Source organism: Euprymna scolopes, chromosome 26 (genome assembly GCF_053919585.1).
Source record: "Euprymna scolopes isolate OS-2025 chromosome 26, ASM5391958v1, whole genome shotgun sequence".
NCBI lineage: Eukaryota > Metazoa > Mollusca > Cephalopoda > Sepiida > Sepiolidae > Euprymna > Euprymna scolopes.
The window spans coordinates 102,288,487-102,302,489 of record NC_136507.1 but is presented as its reverse complement, the minus strand read 5'-3'; the positions used below and the strand labels follow the sequence as shown (position 1 = coordinate 102,302,489).

At 34.4% G+C, this 14,003-nt stretch overlaps 1 protein-coding gene across 1 annotated transcript in view; it reads right to left on the bottom strand.

Moving 5' to 3' along the window:
• Positions 1–7,673, bottom strand: part of LOC145248312 (uncharacterized) — a 140,915-nt gene extending 133,242 nt beyond the window's left edge. The window contains exon 1 of the mRNA XM_080110219.1: positions 7,318–7,673. Coding sequence (XP_079966345.1) covers positions 7,318–7,557 — 240 coding nt within the window. The 5' untranslated portion in view covers positions 7,558–7,673. The remainder of the gene's footprint in view (positions 1–7,317) is intronic.
• Between the last annotated feature and the right edge of the window lie 6,330 nt (positions 7,674–14,003).

The window sequence follows — 14,003 nt, the reverse complement described above, 5'->3', positions numbered from 1 at the left end:
ATATATATATATATATATATGGTTGTTAAGCTGGATTAAATCCGACAATATAAAAACAGAATGGAGGTGGAAGGACCTGACTACTCAACGTTTCGCCCGATTTATGAGGGCTTTTTCAAGTCATTGACGAGAGACTTCTCAGTTTATCAATTTATTTATTTTATTACTTTTCATTTTTAGACGTAATCTTTCAGATCACTACGCTAGTTTACCCTAATTTATTATTTTCTGTAATCATAATATATATATATATTAGTGATGGGACGATTCCAGTATTTTTCCCGATTCCCGTACATTTACCGCTTCCGTACTAGATTCCCGATTCCGATACAATTACCGCTTCCGTACTAGATTCCCGATTCCGATTCCGATTTTTTTTTATAAATCTATAAATATTTTACTATATCGTTGTATTTTTCTCTGATTATTGTAAAAACATACATGTTAAATGTTCAAATATTTTCGTAAACGTAAAAATATAATTGTAAGGAACGATCTATCAATTTTAGCTTCACTGGTGGTTTAAAACCAATAAATGTTTATTATTTTATCATTATTACCAGTTTTGAAAGATTTTAAGCAAAATCAAATAAAAAAGACAATTAAAAGAATCGTTTTGGCACCGTAGCCTCAAAGATTACCCCTTTTCCGATTCCCGATTCCGGTTCATCGTCGCAAAACTAATATATATATATATATATATATATATATATATATATATATATATATATATATATATATATAAAATGAGTTAAGAAATTCCAACGAAAGAAAATGTTAAAAAATACACACTGTTGGTGACTATATTTAACTTATTTAAATATATATATATATATATATATATATATATATATATATATATATATATATATATATATATATATATATTATTCAGAATAATGAAATAAAATACATCTACTGGTGTGCAAATCCAGTGATTATCGGTCTTACAAAAAATTATTGGATGTAATATTTTATATAAGACTACCTCAGCTAAATAAAATTGCTCAATATACTAGATAGAGCAAATAAATCATAATTTAGAAATTTAAAATTTTGTGATTTGAAAAAGTTAAATTTCAAATATAGAAATTTTATTGCAAGCAAGACAAAGAATACAGTATAGTAAAATATATTTCCTTAACCCATGAGTTTTCGATGTTTATGCCTCTCCTCGGAGGAAAATATCAGCTAATATTATAAAAGGTTTGCACCTAATTTTCTAATAAACATAGAGAATTCAATTAAATGTTTTAAAAGTTTTTAAATCATTTTAGCTACATAGAATAAGGGAAACTGTATATTGATGCTGCAAAAAAAGATATTGAACTTCAAATCGAAACATTTCATAGACATTTCATATTCAAGATTAATAAGTTAGACGCCCCCTTTCTTTTCTTTTCTTTTTCTTTCTTTCTCCCCCCCCCTCACTTGTGCTGGCTTACACATATAATATTGATAACAAAAACTGCATCTGTTTTTTAAAGACTTTTTGCTTTGGTTTGATAAGCAATTCTTTTATTCAATTATTTCCATTTTATTTAATTATTTTCATTTTCATTTAAGTTTATTTGCCTGTCTACAGATATCTTTTGGCTTTTATTCACAAATTGATTGAAAACTTGAACTGAATTTTGAAACTAATATATGAAAATAACTTTTTACCGGATTGATGTAATCAAAGATTTGCCGGATATCCAATCAAATTAAAGAAAAACTGTGGAAATATGTACATATTGGATTGTTACCAGTTTCCTTGGATTTATTACAATACGCGTTGGATCTTTTTACCGGCCGAACACCAAGAACTTCCATTACAGGATTTAGCATGCACTTTCGATTCATAGCGCAGACATTAACGTTAAAGGAAAAAGTAAATCGTAAGCTAAATGTTTTGGTTTCGATTCTCGGTGGTGGCGATCGAGTCATTTTTTTAATAACTTTTTAAATCATTGCCATAATAAATACGAAATCTGTATTAATCAAAATATCACATTTAAGTCTTTTTTAGGACCGGACACTGCTGGGCGACCTGCTAGTATATATATATATATATCGTAAGCTGTTGAATCTTCAATATTTTATTGTTATACATCTTACTGACTGACCATATTTATGATTTCAAATTGAAATGAACAACTACAACAGAAATCGGAATACACCCTACTAAAGCCTGATTGTTAAAACTGGTGAATTTCAAAAATGCAATCTCGACATGAGGGCACTGTAGAAGAACGCTATGCAATAAAATTCTGTTTTAAACTTGAAAAAATGCCACAGAAACGCATCGAATGCTTCAGACTACTTTTGGACCACTTTGCATGAATCGCGCAACAGCTTTTGAATAATATAAGAGATTCAAGGAAGACAGGGAGTTTTCGAGAGATGATGAGAAGTGTGGGAGAAATCAGAACATCAGAATTGATTGGCCAAATAAAGAATTTCATGGATAAGGACCGTCGTGTGTCTATAGAGACAATAAGTGCACAGTTTGATGTCAGGGAACTGTACACACAATTATTCAAGGGAACTGAAGATACGGAAGATCTGCGCGAAGTTTGTCTCAAGGGTGCTCAGAGAAGATCAGAAAGAAAGACGTTGTCACGACAGTTGGGAGTTCTTGATGCTCTGATTACTTGCGACGAAAGCTGGATCTACTCTCATGACCTATAGACCAAGAGACATACTGGCTTTCCTAGACCCAAGAAGGCCAGACAGAGCAAATTCACCTAGAAACTTATGATGATCCCGTTTTTGATAGCACGGGCATGATCTATACATGCACTGGGTTCCCATTGGACGGACAGTCAACAAGGAATACTATGTTGAGTTAAAAAGGGAGTTCAGGGTGAGATTCCGTTGGAAGAGGCTAGCACTTTTCAAATCGGGTTAGTGGCATTTCCACCAGGACAATGCACCTGTCCACAACCCCACCCTCGTCACAGACATCTGCTGCTTGTCTCTCACTCCTAGAAAAGATTCAAAAGAGAGTCGCCAACCTGATAGGTTCTGAACTGTCATCTAAGCTTCAGCCTCTGTCCCATCGACGAAATATAACATCCCTCTGCCTGTTCTACAAGTATTTTAACGGTGAATGCTCTGGAGAACTGTAAGCACTTGTACCCCCTCTACGTAAATACCCCCGACAAACCCGACAAGCAGCAAAATCCCACCCCTTCACAGTTGAGATCCCTAGATGTAAGAAAACCTTCTACCCCAGTAATTTCTTTTCCAGAACCGCTAGACTTTGGAATTCCCTTCCGGGTTCCTGCTTCCCCAACTTTACTAATATGCAGAAGTTCAAGTGTAACGTGAACCGACATCTTGCTGCCCAACTCCCCACATAGTACCCCTGTAGCTTATGTCTATGATAGCAGCCCCCTACATCAAAGTGGCAATGTGCCTTGTTTGGGGTGAAAATGTAAAAAAAAACAACCCCTTGTTCCCTGTGACTTTTGGTTATTCCCTAAGCTCAAGGAAAACCTTAGAGGCTGTTGTTATGAGGCATAAAAGAGGCTGCGACGCTGGTCATTGACACACTCACACATAAGGACTACCATGGAAGCTTACAGAAGTTGTTATAATGGAACAACAAGTGCATTGTAGCTGGCAGAGATTACTTCGAAGAGGACTAGTGTTCATGTGCGCACTAGCAATACAATTGCCCATACGAAAAAAGTCTGAAACGTTTCTAGACTTTTTTTCATCTAGGCACTTTTGTGTGTATTTTGGTGTCTGAAAAGTAGTTAATTTGGGAATATTTTTAAATAATATAATGCTTAATTTTGTCCAAATGTTTACAAAACAATTGTCACACATATGGAATACACCGTATGATGTTCTTATTTTATATTTTTTTGTCTTGATATTTACAAAAATATTATTTATATATATATATATATATATATATATATATACTAGCAGTTCACCTCGGCTGTGCTCGGTCCCTATATACTGTTCATAACTTTATGTGCACACATCGCACACACACACACACATACACACACACACATAACTACTTCATTTACTCACATAAAATCAATATACAAAAGTATAAATTTATGTGTAAACTTTAAATATTTACTTCAAAAATGCTCAATACGTAGGTAGAGCTAGTTAGTAATTTATAAAATATATATGGCGATTTAGCTACACTGAATATTCCGCGTTTTATCCACTCTAGGATTCTTCAGGCTTATGCGAGAATTTTGTGGTTGTCTGTCGTTTTTATATACGCACCTTCTATTGAGATTTTAGTTAGCCAATCAGCTTTCTAGTATCCACCGCGCTCTTCCTATCAGCCAATGGACATGCACTTATATAAGTGCATGTCCATTGGCTAACTAAAATCTCATTAGAAGGTGCGTATATAAAAACGACAGACAACCACAAAATTTGCGCATAAGCCTGAAGAATCCTAGAGTGGATAAAACGCGGAATATTCAGTGTAGCTTAATCGCCATATATAAATTACTATATATATACATATATATATATATATATATATATATATATATATATATATATATATATATATATATATATATATATATATATATATATATATGTATAGTAGAGTTCAAAAGTTAAGGAACGGTCGATAACTTTCTTTTAAATGGCTTCTAACTTTATCTATGAAAAAGGGGAAAAAAATTTTGGTAAATTTTCCAATGTTTAATAATGGTAGTTAAATAAAAAATTTTTTTTTTTAATTTTGAATACATATTATTATATTCACCAAAAAATTTTTTATTTCCTTTTCATACATACAGTTAGAAGCCACTCAATAAAACTGATCGACCGTTCCTTAACTTTTGGACGCTACTGTATTAAAAAGACGATCGGAAACAATTCCGATATAAGCGGAAAGCACATTCATCAGCTGAAATAACAAAATGGTCACCCATTTTAGAACTGGCCAGGTTAAACGTTGCTTAATTTCGGTGATCTACCGGGAAAAGATGTGTTACAAAGCAGTTTAATAAATATCAAAGCGCCAGAAAAAAAAGTCAAGGTTATATACGAAGGTCGTTCCAAAATTAAAGCCTCCTATTTTTAAAAAAATTACACGCACACAGAAAAATTGTATATATATATATATATATATATATATATATATATATATATATATATATATATATACTGGGCGTATTTTTTGAAATTTCACATAAATCTAATTCATGTATCTGGGGATGTTCTTAGGTTTTATAAAGGAATGCTTCCGATAAGTATCGAAAATCGATAATCGGAAAAAATCCGATTCAGAAAGTTACTTAGAGTATTCTATTCCTCTACCAGGTCACTATTCGACCATGTATGGTATATTGTTGCCATATTCGGGCTGGTGCACCTACTACTAGTTTCTCACTCCTGGACAGGGTTCAAAAGAGAGTCGCTAACCTAATTGGTCATGAACTGTCAGCTAAGATTATACCTCTGTCACATCGACGAAATATTGCATCCCTTTGCCTGTTTTAAAAGTATTTTGCTCCGACAAACAACAAGCCCTTGTACCCATTCGACGTAAATACCCCCGACAAACGCAACAAGCAGAAAAATACCACCCCTTACACAGTAGAGATCCGTAGACGCCAGAAAGCCTTCTATTCTAATAGTTTCTTCCCCCGAACTGCTTGACTTTGGAATTCACTTCCGGGTTCTCGTTTCCCTAACTATAGGGCTCCTTCAGTTTTGACAGACTATGGATACCCACAAAGGAGTGCCTGCGCGTGGACTTTTTGTGACAGGAGGTGCGCTATCTCCAACCACACCTCTCCTTAATCGACATTGTTTAATACCAGTGGCCAGTGAAGTGCGTACAGAACGACTGGGAACAAATGCCGAGATAAGCGGAGAGCCTATACCACGCCTAGAATTCCTAAATGGTCACTCATCTAATACTAACCAGGCTCTGACGAGAACCGGTGTGTCAACACGATTATGCCGTATATACTGTACTGACATGCAGAAGTTCAAGTGTAATGTACTTAGACATCTTGCTGCTGAACTCCCTAAATAGTATCCCTGCAATTATGTCCCAGATAGTAGTTTCCTACATCAAAGTGGCACTATGCCTTGTTCAAGGTGAAAATTCAATTAAAAAAAAAATGAACGGTCCGATTTTGACCACAGTTAACACACTTATACAGTCTAACACCACAAGTGCATTTGAGAAGTTTTATCACCGCACATGAAGAAGGGCCCGATGTATAAAATCAACATAAGGTTCTTCAATAAGACAGGGGCGCGTTCGAAATGAACGTTTCAATTTAGACCATAATTAAACCACGATACTTTACGTTTGTATTTTAAACTTTGATTCAAACCATTACATAAAAATAATTTCTGTAATCATCAGTTGGTTTCTCTACAGGCCAATGTAGACGACAATTTATTGTGAAGTAAATCACTGCAGGGAGACATGTTTAGCTTCCTTCTGGTGCATCACAGGAGATACCTGACTATAGCAGACGATTTGATTGAAAAATTGGCGATTTCACCGATTTCGATGACAATAAATAAATTGAAAGTGTATTTGTTTTTTTTTAAACGATTACTTTCTTAACATAGGATTCAAAAGGTAATAAAAATGAATTTTTAATTAAAAATTTTTGGAGGAAAAAAAATAAGAAGAAAATATATTTTTCATTTTTTCGTTTTTAAGTGCAACAAATGGAATGTTTTTTTTAACCTTGCAAAAAAGTAACACATCGTTTCTGAATTTTTGAGATGAGGATTGATTATTCGTATTATTTGGGATCATCGAACGACTGTTCTCATCTTGAGTGTCATTTTCACAACGTTTCGGTCGATGTAACCTCCAACCTTCTCCAGGTGTATCTTCAGGTATATCTCGGGAATGTTTCTGCCGAACTCGGGAATTTTGAACGGAACTATTTATTTACTTCATAGGGGTAACATGCTCTTGTTTCGTCAGCCATGACGGTGCAGGTCCTAAGTAATTCGCAATTGTAGTTTTCAGTCGCCCACACTGAGAATTGCATCTTGAACCTTCAGGAGAATATTACTTTTACGAATGATTTTTTCCAGGTACTCTAACTACTGCTCCACGAGTCCGTAAAGACGTAAAGTAAATAAAACGTTCCGTTTGAAATTCCGTCCAAGTTCCTGAGTTCAACAGAAACATTCCAGAGTTCGACAAGATACACCTAAAGAAGGCCGAAGGTTACATCGATCGAAACTTAAATGTAAATGACACTCAAAATGAGAACAGTAGCCCTATGAACCCAAATAATACGAATGATTGTTTCTCTCTTTTTCGCACGACATAATGGTATTATAATTTTAGTTTCTTACCGCGTCTCTTTCTCCGTGGTTCGAACGGTGAATGTTGCAACCACCACCGAAAGTGGATGGCCGAGAAGTCCGTGGCGTAAAGTGAAGTTTATATTGACTTTGGAACTTGGTGCTTCGTCTGTGAGACAAGCGCGAGGAGAATAGCTCTTTGGTATCATCGTAGACGAGTCTGAGTTGATGAGCGGCCCAATTTCCAGCAGGGATCTCAACTTGTGACATTGTTTTTTCGGCACGACCCATAACGACAAAACAACCAAACTTACCGACTTGCTCGTTGAAGCGTCTTTGGTTGTTCTGCCAAGACCTGTTCGACTTTGTCACCGCCTTTCAGGTTCGTCTCTGTGGGAGGTTTTTTTTTTTTTTACCCTCCACGCGGTTTGTTGTCATGGACAACACTGGACAGCTGAATGGTTTACGGTTTGTCGATGAATTAAAGACGTCTTTCTCGTTTTACATTTTATTCAGAAGAACAAGAAAGCTTAACCTGATTGCAACCTTTAACATAAAACACGGCCAAAGAACAGACTAAAAAGGTTCGATAAGTGGAATTGAATATCCTTGTAGTTTTTGTAATGCAAACAGGTTCGACTACTTTGGTCGGTGATCGAACAAAATAGATCAAAATCAGAACCATAGAATTATTTATTATAAAAGCAACGTCGTAATCATGTGTGTGTGTGTGTGTGTGTGTGTGTGTGTGTGTGTTAACGGCTAAAATTCAGAAACTACACACGATACATCTATTTACCTCATATAATTGAATTCAGTTCGACCACGAACTGGTTATGGTAAAATTACCGCAATATTCCACTCTCTCTCATTAATGGGACTAAAAGGTACATTTTTCATTTTACTTGTAGTTGTCTAAAAAACATCACTGAAAGTAGGTCAAATATGCAATCAACTTTATAATATACTAACTTGATTTATGCCTTGTTAAACAAAGAAAAACAAGCAGTTAAAAATAAGATTTAAGAGGTATGCTAAGGTGACAGACTGTTAGTTTTAGCTATTACACAGAGATAGATTTGAGTAATGATCCCTGTTGTTTTAGTTTGGAAGTTATTTGAGTTCAAACATCTGTCGCGAACACAACTGCAAATTGTTTTGAAAACGGATCACGGGGCCACACTAGAGTTAGATCGAACGAGTGCAAAGCACTCGGTCGACATGACATGATTGTCGTCGGATTGTGACGTCACAAGACTAAGTGCGTCAGAGCGAGGTTTGTGACGAGATTCATATTCGGAGAGTGGGATTTGATAGAGAGTTAAAAAGTCTGGCTCGTGGAAGCGACGAGGACAGTTGATTCTTGGAAGCGACGGAAGATAGAGCAAGAATTCAAAATCCCACCTCAATAGATGAAAGGTAAAGCAAACGCACTCTAACCTATTAAAAATTCCATGAACATGTATCAAACAGTAAGGAATAAACAAAAGTAAAAGAAAAGGCAAAGTTTCTGTTGTGCAGGTTCTGATCTCGACAGACATGTGTATGCGATAACGACTGGACGCCAAATATATGGAGCCAACTGCAGTATTTACATACTTTTCAACACAGAACAATGTGACACAACGTAGGATGGATGGAACTGTTAAGGTAGCGCCCGTAAAACACAAGCATTCTAGCCTATTAAAAAATTCCGTGCATTTGCCATCTATTACGATTGGACAGTAGATAACGTTCAGATGTAACTGTATCTATTGTGTCTGTGTTCGTTCATTTAGTGCTGAAGAAGGAAGACTTATTTTTCGTCTATATATATATTTTAGGCGCACTTTTACAAAATCTATGCATTCTCGATCCGTGGTTTTTGTAACCAATAACAACTTGTTAAATCAACAAAGTTTTATTTATTTTACAAAATAATAATCCTACAGGCGAGAAAGTTCGGGCCAGGAAAAGTGGTGATGGTGTGTGGCGGTCGATCGTATGACGGTAGAAGTGTGCCGCTGGCTTCGCCCCTTCTCTTTGTCTGATTGTCTTTGTTTTTACTTTGTTATTATGTTTATATCGCTTTGCATTCTTTGATCAGAATTTGATTTGTTTTCTCTTGTTTTGACCTTCGATTTTGAATACTTTTAGCGATTTCAATCCAGAGTTCAATATTTTCCTCGTTGTTCATGTTCTTGATTCTTCGATCGGAGCGTAGGGTTGACGTCATCACCAGCAATCCGATTTACATGTGGTTTTGCCCGGATCCGATATTTTCCGGTGTTGTCCGTCACTTATGAACACGATCAGATTACACCATAACGATAATATAATTTGAAATTTAAATGTGAGTTAATACTATTTCGAACTTGAGCGTGACAGAATAGTATGATGCTGTTTCACACTTAAGCGTGACATGCCTAAGATAATGTTATTTTAAACTTAATCATACTAGACATATAAAAATGTTACTGAAAATTTTCATAACAACAAAAATTTTGTAAACTTAAGCGTGACAGACATAAATAAATACTATTACAAACTTACCCTTGGCAGGATATCGAAAATTTTATTTCACACTTAAGTTTAAATAATGCTATTTTAAACTTTAGAATAAAACAAAATATAGAACAAATCTCTATGGCGTATGTACTCGACAGGGCCTGAGATGTCATATATAAAATATCACGTAAATTGATCAAGTAATTTTCAATTAAAAAAATAAAAAGTTACGATTTGTAGCGAGACAAAAGTTTTAATTATTTTGAATACAAACAAACTCTCGATAGTCGAATTGATTTATCCAGTGGCATTCGTAATAACCATATTTACGAAAGCCACTTGAATTTTAACATATTCTAAAAACATGGCGGTTCCCGGTCATTCGGTCACGCTCATCATAAAATTTGATTGTTTTTGTTAAAAAAAAAATTGAGCAATTTACGTGATATTTGGGATATGATATCTTCATTCCATAACAGCTACGTACATCATGAAGATCTGTTTGTATTTTCTGCATTTTTTTTTTTATTAAATCGAATTCTAAATAAGAACTCAAAATTGATTGCTTAATCAGTTTTTGGCAATTATGCAGAATACAGGCTATGCTGAAATAATGATGCTATTGTTTAGAAACCAATTCTTAAGTAAATTATCCAACAGATTTTTCTATAAGTTTGATGTAAAAAGATATATTTCTGCACTAGTGACTTTGTATTGAAATTATTTCTTCGGAATAAAATCGTTTTCATTAAAATATCACTCGATTTTAATTTGCTTGTTTTATTATTGTTTGTTTTATTCTTTAAATTCATAATTCATTTTTTTATTCAGTATTTGATCTTCTCTTGCTTCAAACATACACAATTTTACATATTTGTTTTTGCTTTTTAGTCTATCTCTACTATTGTATAAAAAGCAATTTGTGTGTGTGTGTGTGTGTGTGATTTCGTTCGGCTGTGCTGCTTTTTTTTTTTGAAATTTCACACCAATGTACTTGATATGCCTGGTAATGTTCTTACGTAGTTTAAGTATCGGAATGCCCCCGATAAATATACGTATTTTTATACAGCCTAAAATCAAAAGTGCATTTGAGCAGTTTCATCATCAAACGAGCAGAAAGGCATAGCGAATAAAATCGGAAAAATCGGAACTTTTAGGTTATATCGAAATCGTTATCGAAAAAAAAAATGTACCTAATTTCCGTTACCAAAAACGATTCTTTTAATTGTCTTTTTTATTTAATGATTTTAAATTAATACTAAAACTAAACTCTACAGATCAAACCTTACAAGTGTATTTTTATGCTTGAGAAAAATATGTGTACATTTTACATAGTTTTTTGACGGTAATCGGGAATAAATATGTCCCAAACGGTCAGCTAGGCTTCAGCCTCTGTCCCATCGACGAAATATTTCACACTTCTGTTTTACAAGTATTTTAATTGGTAGATGATCCGACGAACTACAAGCCCTTGTACCCCTTCAGTGTAAATATCCCCGACAAACGAGACAAGCAGCAAAATCCCACCCCTACACAGTAGATATGCCCAGATGCCAGAAAGCCTTATACTCTAATAGTTTCTTCCTCAGAACTGCTAGACTTTGGAATTCTTCTCCGGATTCCTGCTTTCCCGACTTTACTGACATGCAGAAATTCAAGTGTAATGTGCATAGACATCTTGCTGCTAAACTCCCCAAATAGTGTCCCTGCAATTATATCCCAGATAATAGGCCCCAACATCAAAGTGGCATTGTGTCTTGCTTGGAGTGTAAAAAAAAAAATATAACAACTCTATTGTTAAATATTTAAAGATTTATAAAGAATCGGAATTGGTAATTGTATCGGAATCGGGAATTTAGTATGGAGTCGGAAAAATATTGGCATAGTTCCATCACTAACGCAAATTTCGTGAAATAAACAGTGGGTTCTCTACAGTGCAATGTAGATTACAAAGTTTGGTTTGGTTGTTTTTTTTTCGGGTTGATATACCGAATCCATTTATTTTGGAAACAGTTTGTATGCTTCAAGTTTTTTACATCTTCAAATATTTATTTGCAGAGTCTTGTTTACAATGTATTTTGGGCTAAATCACTGCGGGGAGGCACGTGAAGGTGGGTTCTTCAACAAGGGCAGGTAATCAATCGATTTGATTGAAAAAAAAGATTATTTCATCGATTTCAATGACAATAAAAATATGGTAGCATGGAACATTTGTTGATTCTCATTCAATACCAGGTAATGTCAGGCCTCCATACTAATCTATATATCTATAAAAGTGAAATTGTCTACGTGTGTGTGTCTGTGTGTGTACATTTCCCTACCAAACTACTCTGTCAATTTTTAGCCTACAGACTCAAGATTTGACATAAGAAGTGTTGAAATTTGGGAAAATCTTTTCAATCGGCTTTTGGCGAGAAATTTGGCTATCAAGGGATCAAAGTTCAACGATTTAACCTTTGAAAACTCTACCAAACTCCTCCGCTAATTTTGGATCTAAACACTTGAAATTTTAGATGTAGGTTACTTGGACATGGATCAAACTTTTTCATTTGAGCAAAACAATAAATGTTAAGGGGTCAAAATTGGCGTAAAAAAATTGACCTCTGCAGTCTCTACCAAATTACTCAGTCAATTTTTAGTCTAAACATTTGAAATTTTACATAAAATGTATTCATACATAGCGCAAGCTTTTTAATAGAAAATTTTGCTGCCAAGAGGTCAAAGTTCAAAAGATTTGACCTTTACGGTCTCTAGCAAACTATTCAGCCAATTTTGGGTCTAAACATTTGAAATTAAAAAAAAAGAAGAGTATTCAGTAATGCAGCAAGCTTTTTAATCAGATTTTGGACGAAAACTTGATTGCCAAGAGGTTAAAGTTCAAAGAGTTGACCTTTGCAGACTCTACCAAACTCCTCTGCCAATTTTGGGTCTAAACATTTTAAATTTTAGATGTAGGTTCCCTGGACATGAGTCAAACTTATATATATATATATATATATATATATATATATATATATATATATATATATATATATATATAAAGTTATGAACAGTATATAGGGCTCGGGAAAAGCTGGACTGAATTGTTAGTATTGAATAAAGTTTATTCTCAGTACAAAATCAAATGTTTTATTTTTTTAAAATGCAATTTATGAAAGTAAATAATAAACAAATTTTAGTCTTTTAGAATTTATGAAACAATAAAATGTTTATTGATAGAATGTTGTTTATGTGAAAAACAAACAAAGAAACACACACACAAGTTTTTCCTTTTGAATAAATTTTCATTTTTTTAAAAAATTAATGATAAGTTCAGTTTCAGTATAAATCGTGTTCCTTTTTATTTCTCTTATTTGATGCAAGTTTCTAAGTTTTCTAATGTTTCTTTTTGTAAAAAGCTCTCATTCATTATCGACAGTTTGACTGTTCAAGATACCTTGCTTGATAGGAACTCAAGCATGACGTTGTAACGTTGCAATAGGACCAACACGTTGCAGTCTCAATCTAAATGGAGACAAATAATAGAAAAGAGAACAACCACATTTATTTTCTCATTCTCCTGTCACGCGTGACTTCTTGTCACGACTGCGACGTCTTTCACGTGATCGTCTTCTCGAACGTCACCCAGGTTTCTAATGTGATCGTCTTCTTGAAAAGGCTCTCTCCTGTTTATAGTCTTCTTTTTCCTCACCGTGACGTCATTTTGCTCACGGCTCGGTATTTGCACATAGCCGTCCGCGCTATGTTACAACATTATTGTTTGATGAACAGGCATGAATCTATATATACGTGACTCGTGGTAGTACCAAACGATTCTTCGTATACATTGTAAGCCAGTTGCTCAACTTGTACCTAATTACTGCATTGCTCATTTGCAGTACTTTTTTATATTTGTATGTTTGCTGTAGATAATATTATAACCATTAAATTTGACAAACTAAAACATTCCATTTCAAATTGAGGCGTGGCAGACGAACGGGCAGACCTGATGATGGACAGAACATCATATAGAAAGACTTGGACGCCTCTAGAAACGCAAAGAAGAATAACAGATTTTTTAGAAAGTGTATTTTCTTAACAATACGATTTTCATGTCGTGTTGGAAACGTCCAGTTATGTTTTGCTGTCATTTCTTTCAGCGAGTTTGTCTTAGTCGTTTATGCTAAAATAAGCGTTAAGGGCACGAGCAAGACATTTTCTGTTATAGACCAATTCCTAATCATTATTGGCAGTTGTCAGATGTAGTTAAA